Consider the following 27,469-nt stretch of genomic DNA (forward strand, 5'->3'; position numbering starts at 1 on the left):
CACATTCGAATGTGTAGAAGCCCGTACACTCTGCTCTGTAACATTGCATCGCTGACGGCGATTTATTGTTCTATTTTGATGAGAAAATGAATGCGCTTTTCCAGCAAATGTAGAATTATCAAATGGGTGTATCTACAAAATAAATAACTTTTCCACGGATTCTGGTTTGTCTCGTATTTCTGCGGGATACTTTTCTTTACGATGTAAATTCACGGACACGGCCGTGAGTCGTATCATCTGTAGTGTGGTAGACCTTATCTATACAATCATTCATCATCCAAATGATGAGTGATTTTCAAATGTCTTTTTAGAGCATGAAGAAACATCTTTAAATGTTTAATGCTATAATGCCATATCAGTATCATTTTGACATCCATCTGCAATTGTACAACAGTTTCCAGTTAAATGTGCTACGTACTGTGAAGAAATGCAGATACATACCAGCTGTGTGGACACAAAAAGTCACAAACACCAATGATGAATAAAGCAGTGTTTTGAATATCATGGAATTTATTTCAGTCGTACATTGTTTGTTGAAAGACATGTTTTATACCTGTTTCTAAATAGCACAATACATCAGAATTGCAAGTACACTGGTATCAGAAATGCCATTACAACACTAAATACCAGTATTAAGATGGTCATTTTTCCTTGACATCTGTAGTGGAAAGAAAAAGCAAATGTATTTCTGCATGCATGAAGTTTCATTTCAAGTATGGTACATAATCTGTTTGTTTGAAAATGCACAGAGTGCAGGCAAGACATACACTTGGGACCTGGGGGGCATTTCATGAAGCATTTTGTCTGACAAGTTGTCGGACAAATTGGGCTCTCAGCCAATCAGATGCAAGGATTTCGATAGCTTGTAACAGTTTGTCAGAAAAATATCCGACCAAAATGCTTCATGAAATGCCCCCCAGGTCTCTCATAACACAGCTACCAGAGTGATATTTCATTTCATAAATTGGATATAGAAAATAGTAAAGCCCTCTCTCGTTACCTTTCTCAGAATTACCGGACGAGAAACACATATTACTTTCATTTTGACAATCCTCGAAAAAATAGTAAGATATCAAATAGTAAGGACCTCCCTCATCGCCTTGCTCAAAAAACCCGGACGAGAAACTACTCATTTTTTTTACTTGGCCTTAAATGTAGAAATTGTGTAAGACTGATTAATGAGTAAGATGTATAATTATTATTAAGGATATTTATCAGTGTATTGAAAATAAATTCATTCATGTGGCTCACAACTAGCGGACATGGTTTTCTTGAATTCTACTTCTATAAGTATACTTCTCAGCATTATTTATTTTGACATAACAATAGCAGATTTCTTTTTTTTCCAGAACATGTTCCACATATACAATAGGTCTTTATGCTTGTGCTATAGATATAACTGAAAGACAAAGACATATGCAGACAGAAAGACTGAGTGGGTATGAGCCCCTTTGATCTGGTACATTTTAAAAAGCACATCTAATATCTTAGCAACATTCATCATGATTAATTAGTTACATTGTAAATTTGCCTGAAAGCAAACTTGAATTTTCTTTATCCAAGACATGCATTTCAGTTTGCAAATGCAAGTTGCGGACTGAGGTGTTTTCCAAATCAGGCTCTGCTCAGTTCCGGATGCACATTGTAATCTGAATAGTTTGACCTCTAAACAGCATCTATACATTTCTACACATGAACTGCATACTGTAAAACAAATTTTCGTGACATGAAATTTAACACATAATAGAGCCGGCAACCTATTTCTTGGCATGAAATTTTCGCGAATTGCCAGTGGCATTTATTACTATATATAGTGTAGACAAGAACTTTCATGTGCATTTTAATTTCATGACATTTGGCTCTCACAAAATTTACAAAATCAAAATACAGGCATTTTAGGGTTAACAGTACTCTTTAGACATAGTGTGTTGTGAATGTTCATGTCATACTCTTGCATATATATGTGCACTCAGAGATAGGGTTTGATTAACTGGTTATAAAATTTGCAACATAACTCTTTTATGGAATGCAGCTCATAGTTTGCAGTCAGTTTGAGACTTGGAACTGAACAGTTTGTGATTCCATACATGATTTAAAACACTCTTCAGCAGTGGGAATGTTATACAAACAAAAAATTTGTGCAGTGTGAAAGTGGACTAAGTCAGGAATAGTGAAAGACCATAGTATACACACACTGAGAGCTCAGGAAAGATATTTGGGAGAGGGGCTCCCTGTGATGACTTCATACATTGTAACCTTCCTTTGCTGTCACCTAGATAATTTATAATAATAGAGATATCTATTAATAGGGATTTCAAATCACCAGTGGACTTGCATTGTTCTTGTATGTAACTTGCACAACAGGTCGAATGAAGGAGAAACGTGGATGTCATCTCGTAATTATTAGAGATCTGTTCTTCATTCTATTCAAAGCATTACTTTTTTCATCTGCTTCCTGTTGGTGAACTTTCTCTTTCATATAATGCTTTTGTTACAATTTTGAATGACATATATTTCAAATTTGTCCCTTTTGAGCCTGAAGATGTTGTTAATTGTGTGGATTATAGTCCTTATAGTCATGCACTTTGTTTTGTGTTTATCTCTTAACCTGTTGAGGACAGACTTATTTTGCTTCAACACGCATTTCTCATAGACACCTGCCCGAGTATACTCCAGACTCATCTTCGACAGGTTAAAGTTTATACTTACCCTATTTTCTGTTTTACTTATGGTACTATACTGATGATCATCTTATAAAGAAGTACGAAAGATGTGTAATCTACAAGAAAACACACTGTAAGGGACATATACTTCCAAAACACAACAAATCATAAATTCATAGATTTATAATTAACAGCTAGTATAAATGTCTTAATTGTGTGATAATGATGTGAACATCATATTTTCCTACTGTGATAGTTTATGAAATGGTTGATATCATGTAAGAAAAGAGTAGTACTGTACCAAGTGCTCTGACTGAATGGGTGAAACTGAGAAATTGTATTCAAAGGAAATTGTTGGTATATCTGTCATAGTAATTCAGAAAAAGAAAATCTGAGTTCAACCAAATAAACACTTTCAATTACAGCCAAACAAATTTCTCTACTTACAACTCAAAATAATGTTCCTTAAGGTCTGGCTTTGCAAGACATATGACTTATTCCATCTAACATTGCTGTTCAATTGTAATTATTGTTTACTGTTCAAACAAAATAGACAGGATAATTTTTCATTGGCATTGATACACGAGGTACTAACTTCTGTCTTAAAAGGAAAAAAACACTATAGAAAACAACTCTCAAAACACATGTTGAGTAAAGTCAGAGAGAAATGTTTCCTGTGAGTAGTGAACTGAGTGGTACTGTACATGCAAGCACAATTATAATCATGTTATAAAGATTTCCATGCCAGTTATAACACAATCACATTGTTTTAATGATTATTTTGAGCTGCTCACTGCAAACTGGTAAATGACAATGGACAGTCAAATGGTCATGGCTTTCTCGCATTTGCTTTCTTACACAGTTTGGACATTGTTATTGTAATTTCATTGATCTGATTTGAGACCAATATTGCTGTAACTTGACTTCTCTTTTTAAAATGTTAATTCAGGCTCACGTTGTAAAGAAAAAATGCAGTCAACTCTTTTTAGTGAAAAATAATAATGTGATTACTTCTACACGCTGGAAATGAACGAGACGTGGTGAATGCATGCTACTACAATCTTGTATGTTTTTTTTTCCCCTTGACACAATGGCATTGTAGACAAAGGGGAGCCTTTCTATAGTGTGCAATGTAATTAACACTTAATTGCAATGTCAGTGGTGTGAATTGACCCATGCTGATTTCATTTGTGCACATAATAGTGTGTGTGTGTGTGTGTGTTTGTTTGTTTGTTTGTCATCTTGGTTTAGCTAGTGTTTAGAGGGTTACATCATCAAAGCTGCTTACGATCTTTTCAGATTCACATTATATTAAGCCTACTAGGGCATGGATTACAGATAATCACATTTCTCATCGAATGTCAAAAAAAATAGGGTTATAAATGTGAGCAGGGAGGTGGTGGAAATTGCAGATATGGCATGGAAATAAGATTTTGTCAAATGTATTCATTTTCAAGGTTCATTCATGTATACATATTCTCATGGCAGAGGTATGTTCCTATTGAATAGATTGCATTGTCTGTATTCTGGGTGGATTGCTGACTAATGTTTATTATATATCCTTCATGTAAAGTTTCTTGCATTATGATTGTATGGAGCACCAAAGGGGCTCTAAGATTTACTAGCAATTTATGAGCAGCTGAGAGCGGTGCAATGACTTACGGTACTATCTAGCGTGATATAGTACGTTTGGAAATCCACGATCTGCACGCAATCGCGATTTTGCGATCGATATCTGAATTTGTCACATTTTTGCAGTGCGCATAGTACGGTAGCTAGCTATTAATGAGCTTTAGATTTGCGGCGCGGACGTTTGAGACGACGAGTGCATAGGACGTTCTCTTCTCTCCCTTCATCCCTTCATCGTGCTGAAAAGTAGCTTTAGATTACGCTGGGACGCAATGTATAAAAAATAAAATGGCGCCCCCATATGATCAGTGCATCAAGTAGCTCTCTGCGTCGTAAATTGAGCGGATGTAAAAATAGCCCAGAACGAGTAGTGAAAAACTCAGACACCGTGAGCTATAAATAGATCGACTTAATGCGCGTTCCTGCGCATGCTCAGAACATGTTTTTTTCCTCTGAACGTCCCCGCCGCGAAAATCTAAAGCTCCCTATTTAGCTAGCTAACAACACAATGCCCCTGCCATGCCATGTACAGAAATCTGTGGTGTAATGGTGTGTGTGGTGAGTGTATGATCAATGCAGTTCAACTCAATTGACAAAATGGCTGTTTCAAGTAAAGAAGGAATATTCATAAATTTGCAGCAGAAGTACAACATAATAAGGTACAGTGTATGGATTATTTCATGAAACTAAAACCAATTTTTATGGTAATCTGGTAACGAAGCCTTTTTAGGCCTACTTCTAGTCCTAGACCTCCTTCTCTTGCAGTTCTATGCTATAGCTTGGAGGAATCAACAGCAGTGAATTCCTTGTACATATACCGTATACAGTAGGTGGTAACTATGGAGGCCTATTACATTAGTACACGGACCTTTCGCTTACTGCATGCGCTGCATGGCTATGGCCTAACAGTTAGAACTAATGTCATACATTTTTATAAAATGGGTTCAAGAATGTAGCCAATAGGAAGCGCTGAAATGATATAATTGATAATTGATATGATTTATATAGCGCCAAATCCACTCTGCAGAGTGCTCTAGGCGCGGAAGGAAGAGAAAGTGAAGGAGATAAAGGACATACAAATATCAAATACATGTAATGAGTAGTCAAATTGAGGCTTTAAACAAGTGAGGTTTTAGACTGCTTTTAAAAGAGTCTGATGAAGAACAATTTTTTATGGCTGAAGGTAAGTTATTCCATAAGGTGGGAACAGCATGGCCAAAGGCATGTGTGCCCCATATTGTAGTGAATCTTGGAATTATCAGAGAACCGGAGTTGGTTGAGCGTAAAGATCTAGCAGGGATGTAATTATGGAGTAAGTCAATGTTATACGTCAAACGTCAAATGTCAAATGAGTCACGTGGGCGTTGTTTATTTTAGTCCTATTGCACTTGCGTGTTGTCCTATGGTAAATTGCCGATCGTCTGTGCACGCGGCTCCTTTGAATTGCATGCAATGCTTATATATGCAAAGATTGATATCGCGATATCGATTGCCAGCGAAAGGAACGAAAAAATGGCTGCCTCCAGCTCGGATCCGTTGCAGGCGCAGTTTGAACTGTAGAATGAGGAGGAATTGGATGAATTAATCAATGGAACTGATTCGGCGAGCACGAAGCGATCTCTGAAATTCGGATGGCAAAGAATTGAGGCCTTTGTGAAATTTACCAAGACTTCATCGACGGATATTTCCCGTGAAAATTTAGATCAGCTACTGTCAGCAAAACATAGTATTCAGACAATCAGGTATGCAGTAACAGTTACAGTACAGTACAGTACCATACAGTGTTACTGTTAGATCTAACTACTGTTAGTAGTATTCAGACGATCAGGTATGCAGTACAGTAACACGTTACAGTGCGGTGTTAGATCTACTGTTGCAGGTGAAGAACAGTACAGTGTTAGATCTACTGTTGCAGGTGAAGGACATAATCATAGACCCATTTTATAAAACAAATGATGCTATACAAATGATGCACAGGATAGAGTGTGTTAGTGGAGATGTAGCGCACTCGAGGGTATTTACAATTGTGAAACATGCACTAACGCCACGAAATAATCCTGTGCATCATTTGTTTTATAAAATGGGTCGAAAACTAACAGCATTTTTCACGAACTAGAAGTTGTTTACAGGATTGACAGCGCGTATAGTAGCGCGCGATGCACTTGTAACAACGGATTGAGTGCGCACTGCTAGTGTAAACATTGTGACGTCAGGCCGTACATGTTAGTGAGAAATTAATGCACGCACACGTGACTCATTTCAGCGCTTCCAATTGGCTACATTCTTGAACCCATTTTATAAACAGGATTATTTCATGGCATTAGTGAAGGTGCGGCGCACTCTCGAGTATTGACAATGGTGCAATTTTCACTAACGCACTCTATCCTGTGCATCATTTGTATACTAAGAGGAAAATTCTTCATCATTCTAGTGAAATGCTAATGGGGGATATAAAACAAATTAAATATCGACTGCTTTCTTTTGGGTCCTGGTTAAACTATGTGCCCTCTGATTTCTCAACAGTGCCATGCCCCTCGACTTTGTCTCGGGGCATAGCACTGTGTGAGAAATCACCTCAATGCAAAATAGTTTAACCATCTCCCTTTGAAGCTGTTGATATTTGTATAATATGTGATGAAATATAGCACATTCAAGAGGTTCATTGTGATTTCATGTAAACGTGTATATGGGGGTGTTTAAAATTTCATCAGGAGATTGTTATCATGTAGTTATACTACAATGGGCAATGAAGAACATTTGGAAAGTTGCAGCCGCAGTACACTTGATGTTGGTACATTTTTTTCCCCCATCTCTCAGCCTGTGCAGCAGAGACACTGGGGTAATGAAGCAGTTTTCACCAGGCATGTATAAACATGGGTGTGAAGAGGGAAGCTGATCAGTCCTGACGAGGCTTGTTGTGTACAGAGCATTTCATCACCGTCGTCTTCTGTCCAGTGTGACATTGGTATTCTTTGGTAAGAGAGCACCACTGGCTGGTTGGGCAGGTGCATCTCGTTAAGGCTGGCCAACTGCCCTTTTTGACATTTATGAGAAGAGAGTGGTCATCTTTGTAAATGACTTCTTTCCTTTTAGAAGCAGCCACTTCCCCTTGTGTCCATCTCTTAAGATCATACCTCTGCTCACCCAAGATTATTTTGTGTTTCTCATACTAAAGATAATTCCAGGTTTTAAATTCTGTATTCCCCCAAGAAAAAAAGGGGGTTTAAAGCCCTAAGATCTGTAGTCTCAGAACCTGCTTATGTGGATATAAATCATTTAAACTGTCATATAGCCCCAACCTTAGACATTGGTGAAAATTTTGTAAAGTCTTTTATTACTATGGAGGTAATTGTCACTGGTCTTTCTCAAAGTCCTCTCTGACAGTTCATAAGTTTGTGACTTGTGTGTTGTCTCAAAAATTCTGAAATCTGCTTAGACTTTATACAATCAAGTCTCCATAGCTGGTAGAAATCTGTCTTAAAAATTGCATCAAGGACTGTGGTGCACCAAATTCTTTGGAGAAAAAAGAAAACAATGGGTGGATTAGTATGGAGATAGCCATACTCTCTAAAAAAAATCGAGTGAAAATTTTCACTCTAAAAAGAGTGAATACAAAAAAGAGTGAATTTCGAGTGAAATTGGAGTGAATTTTGAGTGAAAATGCTCATTTTCACTCATTTTGGAGTGACGTCAGGGATCACTCCAAAATCTTCGAGTGATCCCTGACGTCACTCCAAAATGAGTGAAAATGAGCATTTTCACTCAAAATTCACTCCAATTTCACTCGAAATTCACTCTTTTTTGTATTCACTCTTTTTAGAGTGAAAATTTTCACTTGGTTTTTTTTTAGAGAGTATAACTTATTTATGTGGACTGTGTAGTTTGTACCTCAGATCTGCAAAGCCAAAAGTGAGTGTAGATCAGTTTTTTCCTCTGATGTTTGATCTTCTCATATATTAGAAAGAAGTAAAATTGCAAACTTTTTATCATGTTAAGCATTAGTGGTATCCCATCAAATGACAAAGCATCTGTCGTTATCTTCACCTGCACGTGACTGTAACATCATACTTTTTGCTTGATGCTCTTATCACAATGCAGTCTGCATATCTAGTTGTGCATACTTGGTGAAATCTTGGGTAGATGTTAACTTTCTCATGTCTCTTAGTCATGATACAGGTTTGAATGTATGAAATCCAGATAAAATCTTTGTGTTTGTTATAGAATTGTATTGGAAAATGACCAGAGTGTATATTGTTCACATTTTGTAAGCAAAGATATGTTGAAAACATGCACTTAAGATAACATGCTAAATCTACCCTGCATTCACATACTTGGTGCAGGTGAGCAAAATATAGTTGTTAATGCCTACTGGTGTATATCAGTCAGTGTTTCCTGCAAATCAAATTTCTGCAGTTCTGTGCTGTGCCTTTCTATTATCATTTTATTTATGCTTCTGCCCTTAACAATGCTGGGGGAAATAATGAATAGGCAATTATTTCTATAAATTGATAGTGGTAAAAGGTCTATATTCATGGTAAAAGTTCACTGTATGTTCCCCACCCCTGAAAAAATCTTGTCAGTACTTCTGCCAGAAATTGTGTTGATTATGTAAGTAAGTGGACAAGGTAGAAGTAGGTTGACAACTATTTACATAAGCATGATAGCAGTGAAAGTTCAAGGTCAATGGTTACTTCTGTATGACCAGAAATGTTACATTCAGGTGATAACTTCAACTAGGAATGTCACATAGAAATAAAGTCAACAATTATTTGCCTAAAATGACAGGGGTCAGGGTTGAAGGTTTATGTGAAAGGTCACCAAAGTTATTGGTTTAGTTAAAATGTCATTTTCTGGCCATAATTTGTACTTGACATAAGTTTGATAAAAATGTCATTTGATGTAGCAGAAACACATCAGAGTTTGTTTGTTTTTTATGCAGAAAGGGTTATTTAAAGGTTGATTCTTTGTCTATGGTCAAGATCAATTTATTTCATCAAAATATTGAATTGAATTGATTTTCCACTTCTACAGTAAAAGATGTTTACATGTACAATAAACATGATATGCAACATTGACATACAAATAAAGATACATATTACATTAACAGTTAAAAAAATATGACAATGACAAATGGAAAATGAATGGAACTTCAGAAAGTAATGAGGTAGCTTATAATTTAAAGATCCTACAACAATCAGAAAGTACAAGTTTTCAAAGAATATGACAAACATATACATGTACATGAAGAACCACAGAGATGTTACATTATACAGAAAAGGAATAAATCAGCCTGAATATGAAGATTGTATGTAATTACATGATATGAACTTTTGTATCAAATATGTTTTCAGCTTTGATATAAAACTTTCAACAGCGCTGCATCGTTTAAAGTTCTCAGGTAATATATTCCATGATTTAGGTCCTCCTCATATGTTATTAGAATTTGTAAGTGAAGATTTCCCATATTGCACACAAAAATCATTTGCACATGTTGTATTATGATTATGAATGGACTTGTTTCATACACACAAATTATCAAATACCTCTGGTAACATTTTTATGATATGAATGCATGAAACAAATTACTTGATAATCATGAAGTAAAAATACTGGCAGTATATTCAATTCATAGAACAGTGACTTTGTATGACTTCTATCATATGATGACATGGAAATGATTCATACAGCTCTTTTCTGTAATAGAAAGATACAATGCATACATGAAGGACTGTGTTTTTATGGCTGATATGGTGGTGTTTTGAGAAGCGTAAGTATCCTAGGTGACTGTGCACAAAGGTTGAAATACTCTTCTTCCTCATGAGTGTGTGTCATAAAGTATGCATTTCTTGATTCAAAGCCTCTAGCTCACTTTTTTAAGTGATTGATCCCTAGAAGCTACCAGTCTTGACAAGTAATACTTTTCTGTTAATTACAGGTGTCATATAAAACTTCAGTACTACCCCTTACCCAGATTTGTAAACCGCTCTGTTTGACAATATTGACTTTTCACCAAAAAAAAAAAAAAAAAATAGCTTTAATTGCTACAGTTATGAGGACGGAAACATATTGTACAAAGCCAGCTGGACATTTTTAGTTTCATTATATACAGTCATATGAGCTCTGACTTCCACTAAACACATATTCTATTAAGTTTTAGCAAGAATTTGTGTTGGAGCAGTGGATTAAAAGCAGAAGATAATCATAGCAGGAGACCTGTAAGATATGATTTTCCACCAGCCCGTTGCAAAAGAAGAGATATCATGTCTGAGAAGAACTTTAAATCTGTCTGTGAGTGAGGGGAGTCTATAATAGTGTAGGATGCATAGTTGACGATACCCAGCAACAGCCACTGACTGATCTGCCAGACCTCGTCATGCTCAGTCAGAAGACTAATGGTGCACATGTTTGCTCTACCAGTGCATGGCATATGACATCAACTGTGTCTGTTGCTATGCAGTCACTGATCTGTCAGAAAAATTTAGTGCTATAATGATGAATGGAAGCGGAGCTATGTTACAGAACACAGGGAATTCAGCAAAATATGTTTGTCTAAAACTATTTTGAAAATCATTGCAACATTGTTTCATCCTGCAGTGTTAAATGTTAAGGGATATGCATATGAACACTATATAGAGTCATATTTTTCTTTTTATGAACTCTCTTTCGAACTGGACTGAAATAACATTTCTTTTCCACAAATGAGGTCTGAATACCATATGAAATTGACATCATATTCCACCCTTTTTTCAAATGATGTCAGGACTGTTCCCTTTTAACTTGGCAACAAAGTTATCAAGGTTACAGTTTGATGTTTTTGTGGTAAACTATGCTATTTTTCTGATTTTTTTTTCAGATTTAGTGAGCTCGATCAGTTTCCTCAAATCTTTCTCCACAATTCATCTTATATACGTACATCTTGACAAAGATCAGAACAGACAGATCAAAACATTAGTTGAGTTGGTCCTTTTCAGGAGTACCTCTTACTCAAAGAAAGAATTTCATAGATGATGGACATGAAATCACCAAGGCTATGCCTCTAACCGTGGAAACCATTCAAGAATAATATGGTATATGCAGTAAAGTTCAGCGTTGCCAAATTGAGGAGGGAAAGATGATAAACCTTGGACTTCATGGGATAACTACCTGTTTGAAGATTTAAGATGCTTTTAACATTGATAGTGATAGCATTACTGCAAAGGGAATGTTGCAATCTTCTAAATTCATTTATTTTTTCAAAAATTAATACAGAATTGACTAATCTGCTATCAAACTTGATGGCATTGCTGCTTTGTTTTGTTTTGTTTTGTTTTTTGCACTTGAGCAGACGGCACTTCGTGCTGGTATGATTTGTGATTTAGCAAGTATAAGGGTAATCGTGTTCTATGAGAGTGCTGTGTATGTATTCATGCCTCTTGAATGCCAAATATTTCATGACATCCAATATTGTGGAGGAACTTTTACTGAATTTAGACATTAAAGTTGACGAAAGCAGCTCCAAAATTGTAGTGACATTGCTAGTGATAATGATATTGACAATGATGATGATGTAGGGGAGATGGAAGAAGATGACAATGGTGTACCTGCTGGTCAGGTCATGATGGAGAAGCTCAATTTTTACAAGACTCGATCCACCTTTTCAAATTAATGAAATCAGACAGATCCATCTAATTCGGATAATTGGTTGGTCGAGATATTCAAGCTGCCAATATGCTCATTTTTCTTCAAATTGTGTAGATTATGAAATCAATCACCACTCATATATTATTAATGCTGCATAATTGTGCTGGCACTGGCCCATTGGTCAGGGCTCTGGCTGAACTGAATTCATGCCAATTCTGGCCCTGCAGGGGCCTGCACTAAGTGCAATGCCTATGTTGAGCCAGCTGATCCAGGCTGAGACACTGAGCTGCCATACTGCTGAATTGACGAATCTGCCATACACATTGGCGGTAAGCTGTAAGCAAACATGGCAAGACATAAAATTTGGGTCATTTTTTATTTTTTATTTTTTTTTGGTATGCGAAGGGTTATTTCAACACATTTTAACTGGTATACAAAGTAGATGATTAAATGTGAGATCATATCTTGGGAATAACGATTAGATATAGTCACTGTAAATGGAACTGCATGACATCAGAAATATGTGTGAAGGGATGCTAGCAATTCACTGTTATGGTCTCCACACTGAACACTATCAATAGCACTAACTTATGCCAGCCAGCTCAAGGTACAAGACCTTACCCAGTTATACAAAAACATTTCAGTAGATTACACAAAAAGGGGGATATATGGACAAATCTATTAGCAGGTTCAATCACACATCATGTGCTTAACATGCAATAATAAAATGTAAATACCTAATTTTTAGAGATTGTTATTCCACGACTTTAAAGTCATCAGCTGGGCCTAGATCAGGTTTCAGGTTTCAGATCCAAGTCATATGACGTCTAGATGATACACACTTGCATATTATCATTGTACGCCAAGTCTCAAGCTAGGCTCAAGATTAGATACTGCCCAAGGCCCTACTTGTAACGTCATTATTCTGTTCTTGTTAATTTTTTTTTTTCAAGCAAGGAGGTTTTAGCTGAGAAAGGTCTGGTAAAAATCTTTTAATCATGTTCATTGACTTTACAAGACAAAAGATTTGTGTTCTGATCAGTATAAGCTTTCTGTACAAATATATGTACAATTGGTCTATTTTGTGATATTTCTTCATGAAGACACAATAAGTGCCCCCTTTTATCAATTGATCTGTGCATCATAGCTCTTTCTTCAGCACACCAGAGTTACCTGTAACTCTGTGCCCTTCATCACTTGTATTGCCTGATATAAAGTCAGTGTGGAAGTCTTCTATCTACCTGGTATGCAGTAGAAATGTAATTTTCTTCCTTCATTTCTGAGTTGTATTGTTATATTTATCCTCAAACTTATCAAAGTGGGCCATTATTGAGGAGGGTTTGTTCTATTGTTGGATTCTTCTGTCAGTCCACTCACCTCATCTATAATGGAGGTGTTACTACCATGCAGTCACTCACAAACAGGACGGCTATTCAACTTTGACATTTCACGTTGGCAGTATTGATACGCAATGCCAGACTGATAGCGGCAAAATGACATATTCTGTTTATTCCCATTAGGATTCTCAGCACTTTATGGGCACAATGAGGCTTATGGTGCTGTAGCACCTAATTTGTATTGTGGTTTCAGACAGCAGACACTCAGTTTTTCCATCAGTTAATTTCTTGATCTAAAAATACATTCACACAGTTAGGACCAAAGGTTGTATGACTACAGGTTTGCCAGTTTTGCTGTAATTTGTTCCGAGTCATATTTGTTCACAGGAAAATTTTGATCCAGATATAATGTGTGTTCTGTCTATTCAGGACTGAATCAATCAATACATATGTGGCAAGCAGTGGGTAACTAGACCGCAAGTGAGTCAACAGAGTCAGTCTCTCTGATGTGTGTGAGGTTAATAGCCTGAGAGACAGAAGATCAGTGCTAGAATGTGATGATGAAATTACTGTTGGTCAAATCAATATATAACTTAGTATCACAGGAATAAACTGAAAAAAAAAAATCTAAATATATTTGATAACTGATGGACTCAAATTAATGTTTGTTAGGTTTTTGTAGCCAGATTTATATGGATGTTTCTTACCTGAAGGATTTGTAGGTACCTTGATATACATTATAGATTCTTCATGTGCCATCCCAGTATGGCTGTAAGTTGGTCCTTGGAAGCTAGAGGCCTTCTTTTTTTTCTTTTTTTCTTTTTTTTTTTAGGGGGGGGGGGGGGACAAATGTTGCCCATTATGGGAACAGAATAGCATAAAACAGAATAAAAAACTTGCTTCTTGTTTTGCCATACAATACAGAGTAGAGTACACTTGTTGAGTAATCATCTTAACCCATTAAAGACTATAGTCCCAAGTATAGTAGGGTAGCTGTTTATGGGAAATGCATGTTAAAGCAAAATCAGCTCGTCTGTGGGTTAAGATTTACATATGCACTTATAATGAGATGTATTGTTATACAAATGACGCACCGTACAGAGTGGATTGATGAGAATTAGATGCATGAATTTAACTTTGGAACTGTTTAAACCCACAAACGCAGCAAGTTGATTTTAGACTATTTCTAAAGTTAAGCAGGAGCATCCAGTTTTCAGCGATCTACGAAATAGGCCTTAACCAAACTGCAAAATAAATTGGGCTGCATTATCTTTCGAATGATATAATATAAGAGATCATAATCTTACTTCTGTCCTGTATTCATTCCTGCTTAGCATGAGTCCAATATTCATATATTTCTTATTTCAAAATTCTTTCAAAGGAAATAAGCTTGCATAGGACCACTTTGCTGTGATAATCAACTCTATTTCTTCTCCATTTTGATTGTTTTAGCAATTAATGCAGAATACTCATTCTGCTTCCCTTGCTTCCATATCTTTACCAAAAAGTTGAGGATTTTTGTTGCCAGCCTTGCTGTGAGAATGTTTCCCTGATCCATTATTTACCAGAGCTGTGCTTACTGCCAGTAGACGGCTGGAGACTAGTCTATATGCCTCTTTCATGTTTTTTTTTTTTTATGGCATCACTTGGTATGTGATGGAAACTTAATAACTCTCATAACCTTCACATCCAATTCTGCCTCTGTCCCTGTGTCATCAAGATGAAGGGCCTTGAATTCTGGCCATGTCTGACTGTCTAGCAGTAGCACAAATTCTCCTAACCCAATTTGTCCCGGCTGTATCAGTCTTTTTTGCATTGCACTTTGTACAATTCACAGGCTGTGAGGTAACAGTGGCATAGAAGTAGGGCAGTTGACTGTGAAAGGAAAATGCCAGTGATGCTACAACTGAATGAAGGCAGTTGGTGCTACACCTGATCCTAGAGGTGATTTTCTCCAGAGAGAATTGATGAGAGGGAGAGAGAGATTAATGTGGTGTCTGTTTTAATCCAATGTACTTGTATTCGGTTTACCATTACAATGGGTGGATGTACTTCTTTCTGTCAATGACGCCATTCTATAGCATAATGAGTAGCATAGGATACATTCATAACACCCATGATGCTGCATGACTTACGCATCTGTGATGCAGTGAAATCAAGCTTTTGATTTGTTTTAATTTGTACAATGAATAAAATAACACTTATAGAATTCAGCTTCAAAGATATTTACACATGATATTGAAGCTGTTGATGTTTTCAGTCTATAAGTCTTTAAGCAGAATGGGAATATTCCTGTTTGACACCAAATACCTATGTTAATACTTTTCCTTTATTGATGTTTTGCTAGAGAATTGAGGAACTCTTATTTGTACAAGTAAGGTGTAAATGGTAGCCTCCCCTCAGTAGTTCTTGCTGTTCCCTTTCTTTCTATGAAAGATGCTATAAACAATCATTATTTGTCAAATGAAGAATATCAGAATTGCAGAATGTGCCATCTCAAGAAGGTTGCCTCAAGGAAAGCTCTGCTTCCCAGAAGGCATTGTCAGTTAGAGATACATGGCAGACAATTCTTGGTGGATGTAGTCACAACCACCAACCTCATGCTGATGTGGTCACAGTGCATTGTTTTCCATTCCAGGTTTGACTAGCTCCACAACTATCATCCAGCTTATCTATCAGGGTAACAGGGTGACCATCCTCTCTTCTCTCACTCAATCCCACTCTTGACTTTTAAGTAGCCCTGGCTGACTAGACAGTGGCATCATATTGTCTACTTCAAGCTTGGTTCCAGTAATTCCAAAAACAGGAGGCAAGAAACGTCCTTGTAACACCTCTCATTTCTCTACTTCATTGTGTCCATGCACACAAGCCATCAGTGAACATAGGGGAGTGAGATAAATCATGACTCCTTTCTGACAGCTAGATGCCTCTCAGCTATTCCATTAAGATTCCAATGCATTGATTGACATGTCAAAAGGTTCCTTTCTCCGAGACTCAAGGAGGCTGAAAAGAAAAACACACCCTGACTCATCACCTGAGATTTGCATGAAAGGTTGAATATTTTATCAGAGAGAGTCCATATCTAGGTAATGGAGAATTAGTTACGCAATCATTCACCCATGATGAAATTTGCTCAGCACATTATGAGGTCATATGAAATTTAGAATGATTCACATTAACAGTTCCCTTGCCTCCCTATTGATCAGTCATTATGTTGTTAAGTTTTGAAAGCAAGAACATGGAATACAACTTGAATAAGATAATATAATTTGGGAGGTATATTCTCATTATCCCAGTTTGTAAGCCACTACTGAGGAGAGGTAACAAAGCTAAAGATTGTCACTATTATCTTATCTCTCGTTAATAAAATCCTATTAAATGATTAGTCTATCATTGTAGCATCACATGACCAAACATAACATTGCTATGATGTTGATAATGTTGAGAAAAAAAATGCCAGTGGAGCCAAATGTGCCATATCATGATGGCATTCATAATATAGTGCACTATACCATGAATGGTAATAAAAATTAAATCTGGATCATAAGAGGTAACCATTTTGTTGCTGCCAATGAATGAAAAGAATGGCAGAGAAATGCCATGGCCTGGTTCTGTTAGGAATCTCACTTAAAGAAACACAACTTATACTAAGTACTGCATAACAAGGCTTTCACTGGTGTCCTTTACATTAGAAGCTTTTGATTTTCAAACTTAATAAATTGCCTTTGTTAACAGTACCCACTTCAAATTATAGTATAAGAATTAATAAATTGCCTTTGTTACCAGTACCCACTTCAAACTATAGTATAAGAATTAATAAATTGCCTTTGTTACCAGTACCCACTTCAAACTATAGTATAAGAATCATCAGAGGAAGATATGAACAGATTACCAGAAAATGAGAGAACCACATTTTTTTTTTATCAGCCCTCACATAACACATGGTTTCTACAATGAATTAAATCATTAATGAATAGTGTTGAAAACCTTGTAATAATCAGCTCCTTGGGACCACTAAAATTTCCTAGTTATATCGGATATCTCTTAACCCTTTACATGCCACATTGATTTACAGTCCATAGATTTGTGTGTGAAATTTGTGCACATAAAACTCATTGGCACAGAACTGATTAATATCAGGGATAAAAACAAAAAATATAAAAGGAATTGGACTTGCAGAATTTCCTTGTTATTATCAGGGATGGGGAGCTGGCATGTCATGAAGCGTTTTGTAAGATAAATGTATATATTTGACATATGCTCTCAGCCAATCAGGTACAAGGATTTCAGTAGCTTTTAACAGTTTGTCAGAAAAGAATATCTGACAAAAAGCTTCATGAAATGCCCCCAGGTATCTCACTATATCTAACTCATTGTAACAAGGTTCCATTCATCATGAATCACTGCTTTTCTCAGGGAATTTGATTATGTTATAATCAGGTAAAGCTTCTTTATGAAATGTTGATATCTGAACTTAAAGGAATGTACAGTACTGGTTGAGGTGAGGATTCAGCTTGTAATGTTTTACGAGATATTTAGAAATCATTCTATGAAATGTTAAAGAGCATTCAATTCTAAGGGGAATCAAAAGTTTATTTGATGAAAATCGGTTTTGAAATGACCGAGATATCTAAAAACAAGGTAAAACAAAGAGATCCTAATAAAAGTCGTGGCCTGTCAATTTTATTTGGATCGCATTTTTTGGATATGTCAGCCATTTCGAGGCCAATTTTCATCAAATAAATGTTGAATCCTTCTTGAGATTACATGCTATTTCATATTTCATAAGAGGTTTCTCATTATCTCACCAAAAAATGTTATAAACCTGAATCCTCACCTCAACCAGTACTGTACAGTCTCTTTAAATGAACACACAATCAACTTCATATTTAATTTAATCATTATCACAGCATCACATCACTGTTCCAAAGTTACCTAAATGGAGATTTTTTTTTTTTTTTTTTAGGAATGAGAACTGACTTGAGCTCTGTTGTATTTAGAGAAGGAAAATAAACTGTTGGAATGAACGCAGAATGGATGGGGATGAGGAAATATATCAGTGTTACATCTCAGAACTCAGAATTCTGTAAAATTTCTCTAAATGTCTCTGGTCCTCTCAAGTCAACTCAAGTCTTATGGGGAAAAGACTTTGATTCATGCTTCACAAACACTTCAGAACTCTCTACCAGGCCCAGAAGTCTCATGTCTGTCAATGATTTCATATTCAATAACTCATTTGTACAAACTTGCATATGTTTACTTAATTTGAATTCATCCACATGACTATGTTAGACATATTGAAAACTTTGAGCCATTACTTATACCTGAAATAATCATTCTAGGATTATATTTTGTAGTTTGTGTTGTAATTTTCCTTGATATATTTTGTATTATCTTATTTATTTTTTTTTACAAAGTACATTCAGATTCTTTACAGATCTGTTAATATGCTATATAAAATTTGCTATCTTTATCAACATTAAGGTAATATAATGGAGAGGGGACAGGTTAGCAGCATGATGAGATTTGGTGCAAAATTGCAATGCAAAAGGGCAATTAATTTAATGAATAGGATTCATGTTGAGCTGGCAGGGATAGGTTGGAATGTGGGGGAAGCAATTAATCTAGTTGACATGTAGATATGCCCAAGATATGAAGGGGCAATGAATCAGTGGAATGAGGTTGGCGGGATGAGGTTTGGTGCATTGGCATGATGATAAATACTGGAAGGGACATATTAGAAGTGGTGATATTATAATACTTGTTATATTAAGTATGGCTAACTAGAGATTCTAGTACATGTATATGTGCACACAGATTATCATCTCAAATACAAGGCAAAAAACAGGTATTTAGGACATTTATGTAATGTCAAAATGTCACTTTACAGTCCAGTGTACAAAGTAGATCATGATGAATGCATGGGTTAACAATATCACAATGTATAGATAGCAGAAACAAGAAAGCTATCATATCACAATCACAAATTCTGTGTCACATGTCATAAAAAACATAGACCTTGTCTTGAAATCAGACAGTCCCTTTGCTTACTATACTTCCATTTCTTACATTTGGCACTTCATGTCCTTATGTTTAATCCTCAATAGTACATATAGTGAGAATTTAATGTATTTTATTGAATTTCAGATTCATAGTTGAGCAGAAGGGCAAATATTTATTAGCTGCTTTGCTACCTGAAATATACTGTGAGGAAGAATTTTGTTTTCTTTTCACTTTTTTCCCTCTCTCTCTCTTCCTTTCTTTGGACCCTGCCACTGTATGTGAAATGCTCAAGAGCCGATGGAAACGTTAAGAGGGTGGTGTGGTGTAATGAAGTGTGCAGTCATTGTGCAAACTCACTTCCCACAAGCTCCTCTATTGCTTCTTGTTTCTAGTTACACCTAATGGAGCCTGCTATCCATCTTGATTAGTACCTTGATTTGATTAGAGTTATAACTCGAAATGTCACATGTTCAGCTCTTGTATGACTTCAAAATAATATTGGCGCTTGATGTGTAGTAATGCAGGATGCTGAAACCATTATGTTGTTGTTAACACACTGCTGTGAAAGATTAATCAGTGTACAGTATGTTTTCTGGGGAAAAAACAAAAACAAATGTTGGAGTTCAAGACAGGATCCCCTTTCCATTCGTAAATATGTATGAACAAGCCTAGAATTCATCATCAATGAGCAGTGTTTTGAATATTTGATGTTATATGTCATAGAATATTACCTGTGTGGAATGATTTTGGTCATACATGCCAATATAATGTCATGATGAATCTTTGTGACATCTAAACACATTTTGTGAATAAAGAATATTTGTTTTTCTAAGTGACTGATCAACCCAGTGAAGACTAGGCCTGTGTCAGTGGGAAATGTGTGCTATAGCAAAATCAGCTTGTCGTCAATGGGTTAACCCATTGAGGACAGGCTGATTTTGCTATGACACACATTTCCCATAGACACTTGCCCGAGTATACTCTGGACTTGTTCTCAACGGGTTAAGAGGAGGTGAATGGTCTAGTACAAGTCTTAGGGAGCATCTCTTTATGTACAAAAGTTCTCCAGGAGCTTTCAAAATCAAACAAATGAACTTCATGACTGTGGTTTTATCTATGTTATGGCTTCCCTTTTTATATCTCATTCCTCTAGGTTTATCATGGTGCTAGTGTGTCTCATCTTCAGTGTCTTATCAACCATACAGAATTACTCTGGGACGTTTGAAGAAACTCTCTTCTACATGGTAAGTACCATAAAAGAGAGGAGAAAATCTGTCTTTGCTTCACAGCATGTAAAGTTAGTAGTGTGTCTTAAGCCCCGGTCACACAGCGCTTTACGGCTTAATCACGGCCAAAACCCGTCTAAAAGTGGTCTTCCGTGAAGCAGACGATGTTGTTCGCCTTGATGTCAAGTTTGAGACAAGCTACGGTCGATTTAAAGACGTGGCAAAAAGTTTTGAACTGCTCAGAATTTTACTCCGTTGACAATCACAGGTGGCACATGTGGTAAAGACGTGCAACACATGTGAAACACACGTGATAATCCGTGTTCCGGCAGTGATTAACAATTGGGGAGACGCGGTTAGACGCGAAAATTTAGCGGGCAGATGCACGGTCATCTGACGCGTGTTACGCGTTGGTATCACTGGAAATAGCATGTGTTTAGCGGCTTATCACTGACAAATTGATTTTTCCTTGTACATACACGTGGCTGGACGTGGTTAGCCGTGCTTAGGTAGTGCTTCAGCAGTGGAACAGCCGCCAATGGCCATACCCTGTACAAAGAACGGCCAAACCAAAATTGACCCAAAAATTACCACTTACAACCACCAGATTTTCATAACTTTTTGTACGTGGTTTAGACGTGGAGTGCTGTGTGACCGGGGTATTAAGCCATTATAAATCCATTTGTCAGTGATAAGCCACTAAACACATGCTATTCCCCATGATACCAACGTGTAACACGCGTCATAGGTGACCGTGCTCTGCCTGTGACAGACCGCTAAACTTTTGCGTCTTACCCACATCTTACCGCGTCTTTCTGCGTCTCCCCAAGTTTTAATCACTGGAGTGCTGTGTGACCGGGGTATTAATTAAGCCATTATAAATCCATTTGTCAGTGATAAGCCACTAAACACATGCTATTTCCCGTGATACCAACGTGTAACACGCGTCATAGATGACCGTGCTCTGCCTGTGACAGACCGCTAAACTTTTGCGTCTTACCCACATCTTACCGCGTCTTACTGCATCTCCCCAAGTTTTAATCACTGCCGGAACATGGATTATCACGTGTGTTTCACATGCTTTGCACGTCTTTACCACGTGTGCCGCCCTTGGTTGTCCGCGGAATAAAGTTTTGAGCAGTTCAAAACTTTTAGATGCCGTTCCGATTTTTGCCGCGTCCTGCCACCTCTATAAATCGACCGTAGCTCGTCTTAAACTCGACATCAATGCAAACGATCGTCTGCTTCACAAGAGACCAATTTTTTGACATGTTTTGGCCGTGATTAAGCTGCAAAGCGCTGTGTGACCGGGCTATTAAAAAGACTTGGTGAGTTCCTAGTTCAGTGCCCAGAGGAGTCTACCTGTTAAACCCAAAGGTTGCCCACTACGTATATGTGGCAAAATCCTAACCCATGTTGGTTTGTCAAATCCAACTTGGCTGCTGTTCCTGCAGAGTGAAGGATAATCCTAGCAAACTCTTTGAGAAGTGTAAACATTCATGGATCCAGCCTTTGGTCACTTTTGCAGTATAGCTGCCAAATCATATAGCTGTCAGCAGCATAGCATGCCCTGTGGCAAAAGTTCACTCAACCTAGAGTTCATACATTGCATAGTGAGCAAAGAACTGTTGACAGGAAGACAAGTGCCAGATATGGTACTACTGTAAGTTACTAGGATGATTTAAATGTCAACCATACAGACTTATTGTATGTTCTAAAAGACTAGGGCCTAGCACCTGTCATATGGGACTCTCTTCTACTAGTATTGTAAAGGCACATTTTTTTTTCTCTTTCTCTCTGCATTGTGAAATTCATGAAATTTGGGATGTTCCTTCTATACCAGTATAACAGAAGGACCACCTGTCACTGGCTAGTTGGGTTCAGCTAGCCCAGTCTCCCATACATTGCTCAGGTCAATTTGCAAGCAGTGTGATATAGCAAATGGAGCCCAGCATACCATCTATACATTGATATACTTGGGCCTAAATCTTGGATAAATTTTTGATAAATCTTGGACATTGGACCCCATGAAAGAACAAATCTATCATGTAGATAGATCTGAAATGGGCTACCCTCCGTTATGTAGATTGATATTATTGTTACACGTCAATTTGTTTTGATTGTGTTTTGATGCTTCACTCTTGATTCATGTCTCAATGATGTCATGTTCAACACTGTTTATTTTGTATATGATTTGACTGTTTTGAAAAGAAAAAAATGTACAAACAAGGCTTAAATTTCTTATCTAGACTAAAGGGCTTTTCATAGTATTTCATCCAGACCCTTGGTGATACATCTTTATACCTCTGTCTGGAGGGTGTGGGAGGCATTATGTTTTGTGGTTGTCCTTCCCATATCTCATTCAGGAAATATACTCAGTGCATTTTCTTAATGCTATCACAGACATGCTGTATGAGTTGTAGATTCATTAATGATATGGTGGGGATATTCAAGGTCAAATGCCACATATACTTTGGCTTAATGTGACATTTTCAGCTGCAACTTCATTTAGAATGTGATATGAAGGGTAGCCATGAATAATAAACTATTGCATGAAATGATAGGGGTGAAAGGTCAAGGTTACTAAAATGTCATCCTATGGTCTTGTATTCCACTAGTTTAATGTTCAACAGATTCATTTGCCGTAATGGATACAAATTTTTTTTTAAAAAAATTTCCTTCATGCAGGAATAGTATTAATGCCATTCCTCAGTCAGTGAGCAAGATCATTGAACTTTGTAATGTAATTGAGGTACCAGATATTTATTGCAAATATTGCTTGAGAAGTGGAGACATCTCATTTGGCTGTGTGCAACTGTGGAATTGCTCTATCACACATCATAAATTATATTGACAATGATAAGTTAAGCCGTAAAAGGGAACCTGGTTGCCTCTGTACTAAGTCTATGGGGATTTCAGAATTCAGTATGGAACGGGTTAAGATAATATCACAGATGAAAGTGATCTTGATAGAGTACAGCACTTGATTCCCACAACCATCTGACAACCAAGCTTATTCCATTTGATTGTTACATGTTCTAATGAACTGTGGGAGGATGTGTTAGAAGAAAGTGATGTTGAGGAGGCCTACCTGAAGTGGATAACAAGGTTTAGGAAAGTCATTGATAAACATGCATGACTTAGGAAAAGAAAGGTAAAACAAAATAACGTACCCTCAATAACAGCTGAAGTAAAAGATATGATGTATAAGAGAGATAAAACTGAAAAGAATGCTAGAATGACTGATAGTAGTATAGATTGGAATGATTATACAAAGTTGAAAAATGAAGTAACAGTGGTTATGACAAAATTCAAACAGGTTTATGTACAAAATTGCATTAGTGAAAACTCAAGAAATAGTAGAAAAGTGTGGAGAACCTTACAAAAAATATTACTCACTAAAGTTAAAAACATAAATGTGTATGATGTTAAAGTAGATAATTCAATGATTAATGATCAAATTTAATGAGGTTTTTTTTCAGAATTGGCAAATGTGTTTGATAATTATTTTTTTTAGAATAGTTCAACAGACAAATGAAGATACAATGTTTCAAGTTGATTTTTGACAGTATATGAAGATGGAGCTTGATTCTAAGTGATTGAAAATGATGTTTGTAATGTGTTTGATAATACATTTTTGATTAAAGCTACCGGTTTGGATGGAATATCTGCGAGATTTGTTAAATTGGCAATGCCATTATATTCTTTTACCACTTATTCACATAGAAGTCCCCAAATACCTTTCTAAATACTCAATTCTGTCTCCAAAGTAGTCAGGGTAGTCAGATATAAGTTGTTTATATAATTTTACCCAACCACCCCCCCCCCCCCCCCCCCCCCCCCCCCCCACACACACACACACACAGAAACACGCTCTCTTATTTTGCTGATTAGTATGTTGGTTAGGTATTTAGTTGTGTATAGTTAGTATTCTGAGTATATTTTGAAACATTTTTTTGTGCCTCCGCCACGAAGTGTCGCCGGAGGCATTATGTTTTCGGGTTGCCCATCCGTCCGTCCTTCCGTCAGTCGTCCTTCCGTCTGTAATCAATTTTGTGGATAGTGTAACTAAAAAACTGTTCGAGGTATCGCAATGAAACTTGGCATGTATATTTATGAGTGGGTGAAGTTGTGCCTATCAACTTTTGGGTGCACATGCTCAAGGTCAAAGGTCAAAAGGTCAAGGTCAAATGCTCAAAATTTCACTATTTCCCCCATATCTATGCAATGCCAGAAGGTATTTTCTTGAGACTTAAGCCCCCGTTCCACTATGCCGTTCTCGCTACGATTTGACAATTTTCTCAGGTCGGGAAGGATCGGGTAAAACCTGTGCCGACCTGGACACAGTACGATGTTATAACGCTCTAAGTACGCTGCAGTTACGAATACCAAGTGCTTGCTACGCTCTTACTACGATGATCGGGAATTAGACATTGCGATCTCTGCCGCTGCCGGTACGCTTTAGAACGATGTAGCTACGCTGTTAGTGCGATGTTGCCGATGTTATCCGATCAATGCACGCTGTATCTACGCTCTGAACGATCTATACGATCTTATCACGCTGTTACCCCGTTCAGAGAGCTGAAAAGTGCCCGATGTGCCCCGATGTACCCCGATTCGACTGTGGGTCAGCAGTCAGTCAACTTATTAGCATCAATGCAGAACCGAAGAAATATACTGTGGACCTCGAAGATTCATTCTTCTTTTTTTTCCTTTTGATTTTCAAAGTTGTTGTTGCTTCGTTATTCTCACTACTCTTTCTTCATCAGCGAGCCCGTGCTTCTGTGCCTCCAGTGCCCTGGTTATGACCCACCATTTCCCTCTCCTCTCCCCTCCTCCCCCCCCCCCCCTGTCCACCTCGGACCTACTACCTTCTTCACTACTATATATTTCTATCCTCTCATCAATTTTTTCCTTACAAGAGAGCCGCCATGTGTTTGTTAATGTGCGTCCGTATGTGTGCATGTATGTGTGTATTACTCTGTCTGTCATTTTTTTTTTGCTACCGCTTAGGAAAATTTGTTGTTGTTTTTTGCAATTATATATTTTTCTCTATGAGGGGACTGCATTCTAATACTACAAGCTCTGCTCTTTATCAGTCCCCTCCATTTCCAGCAATATTTTGTATGCATTTACCACAGTGACGTAACTGTTATTTGTATCTCTGTTGATATATTTTGCCTGTATCTCTTTTACAATGCTATTCTGTTCATCGCATTGTGGTACTGATTTCATGACGTCTGTGTATATGAGCGTTTCTTTGTATTTTTTAGTATTTGTTTGTTGGAAGTGAAATAAATCAACTTGAACTTGAACTTGAAGAGCCTCCTCAACTCACGGTTCTTTTGCAGCAATGCATTGTATAAACAAAGACGTGCTGATTTTTCAAAGGATTTTTCTTGATGTCCTTGCTTTTATAGTCCGTCTTCCTCCAGTTGTAGATGATTTCATATTCTTCAAAATTCTGCTATGTCCTCTTCCTCCTCTTTCAGCATCACGTGCAGTCTCTCTTTCTTCGCCTTTTGGGTAGCTGCTTCGCTGCTTTCTTCTCTTCTCTGTTCTTCATCTGTTCTTCTTCTTCGAAAATTACAGCTAAAATTACCCGTTCTTGTGCCGATGTTACTACGCTCAGAAAGACCTTGTTACGCTCATCCCGCTGTGTTGACGCCGTCATTACGCTCTCCCCGCTGCGTTTACGCTGTCACTACGCTCTCCCCGCTTGCCGTACGATTAAAAATATGTCAATTTTGATCGGGGAGATCGGGAAGAAATTTTGAACCGGTTCAAAATTTCTTCCCGATCTGAAAAACTGCCCGCTCCAACCCCGACCTCCACACGCTGCTGCTACGATGCTTCCGATCCCCGTACGCTTTTGCCGCTCTCTCCCGATCTGCTAGATCGGGACAGATCGGGGTCCAAATCGTGATAGTGGAACGGGGGCTTTAGTGTATACATGAACTACCAAACAAAGATTCTCCTGAGAGAGTTTTGGGTCGTGAGGTCAAAGGTCAAGTGAAAATGTTAAAATTTCACATTTTTCTCCATATCTCACAAATGGTTCAATGTGTCTTCATGGAACTTAGTACATATGCATGTACTGACTGGCAGTGATTATCTAGGTAATTTAGGGGTCATGGGTCGAAGGTCAAGGTTCAAAGTTCAAGGTCAACTCAAAATTTCACTATTTCCCTCTTATCAATGCAATGCCTTCAGGATTTTTCTGGAAACTTAGTGTGTGCTTGTATTACCCAATAGAGATTCTCTGGGAATTTGTTGCTGAAAGGTCAAAGTTCAAAGGTCAAGTGAAAGTGCTAAGTTTCATTTCTTTCTTAAGACTTATAAAAGGGTCAAAAGTCAAGTAAACATCCCCAAATCTTCAAATACCTGCACTCTTAGACTATAGCCATTTATCCAATGAAGCCTAGTTCAAGGGAAGTGAACATTCAACACATTTGTGACAAACATGTCATTTTAGTATTTTGGCACTTGTGTGAAACTCATCACACATTATCAAGACATTGTACTGTAGACCTATTAGGAGAACCATGCATTATGGCAGAGGCATACCTGTCACCATAGCGACATTTCCAGTTTTTGTCTATATTTTGTTATTTCTGTTACCACAATCATTCTTATGTGTGATATCAATATGTCAACTGAAAATCACTTTTGTTTTACAGTTAATTTATACCCACGACTGTATAAGTTCTTATCGTGCATTTATCGCTTTTGTTTTATGTGGATTTTTATGTTTGTCAAGTGGACCCCTTTGAAAATCAGCCATGCTGGAAGGGCTGCCCACCCATAGCTTGAAATGAATAAGCAAATAAGATAAATGTTGGAGAAGACAAAAAGTGTGTGTCAGTGTATATTGATTCATACGTAGCTTCTGCTGAATAAAGTGGGAAATCCAGCTGCTTTTGATGCTTCTTTCTTCTGAGAGTGTATCTATGTATTTTCTATATATGATGAGGTGTGTAGATTCAATGAA

At 37.2% G+C, this 27,469-nt stretch overlaps 1 protein-coding gene across 1 annotated transcript in view; it reads left to right on the forward strand.

The window, feature by feature from the left end:
* LOC139710839 (potassium voltage-gated channel subfamily KQT member 1-like) overlaps positions 1-27,469 on the forward strand; it is a 160,907-nt gene that overhangs the window by 45,266 nt on the left and 88,172 nt on the right. The window contains exon 2 of the mRNA XM_071622759.1: positions 20,406-20,496. Coding sequence (XP_071478860.1) covers positions 20,406-20,496 — 91 coding nt within the window. The remainder of the gene's footprint in view (positions 1-20,405; positions 20,497-27,469) is intronic.

Source organism: Diadema antillarum, unplaced genomic scaffold, assembly GCF_040938485.1.
Source record: "Diadema antillarum isolate AM-2024a unplaced genomic scaffold, OU_Dant_1.0 seq00001573_RagTag, whole genome shotgun sequence".
Taxonomy (NCBI): domain Eukaryota; kingdom Metazoa; phylum Echinodermata; class Echinoidea; order Diadematoida; family Diadematidae; genus Diadema; species Diadema antillarum.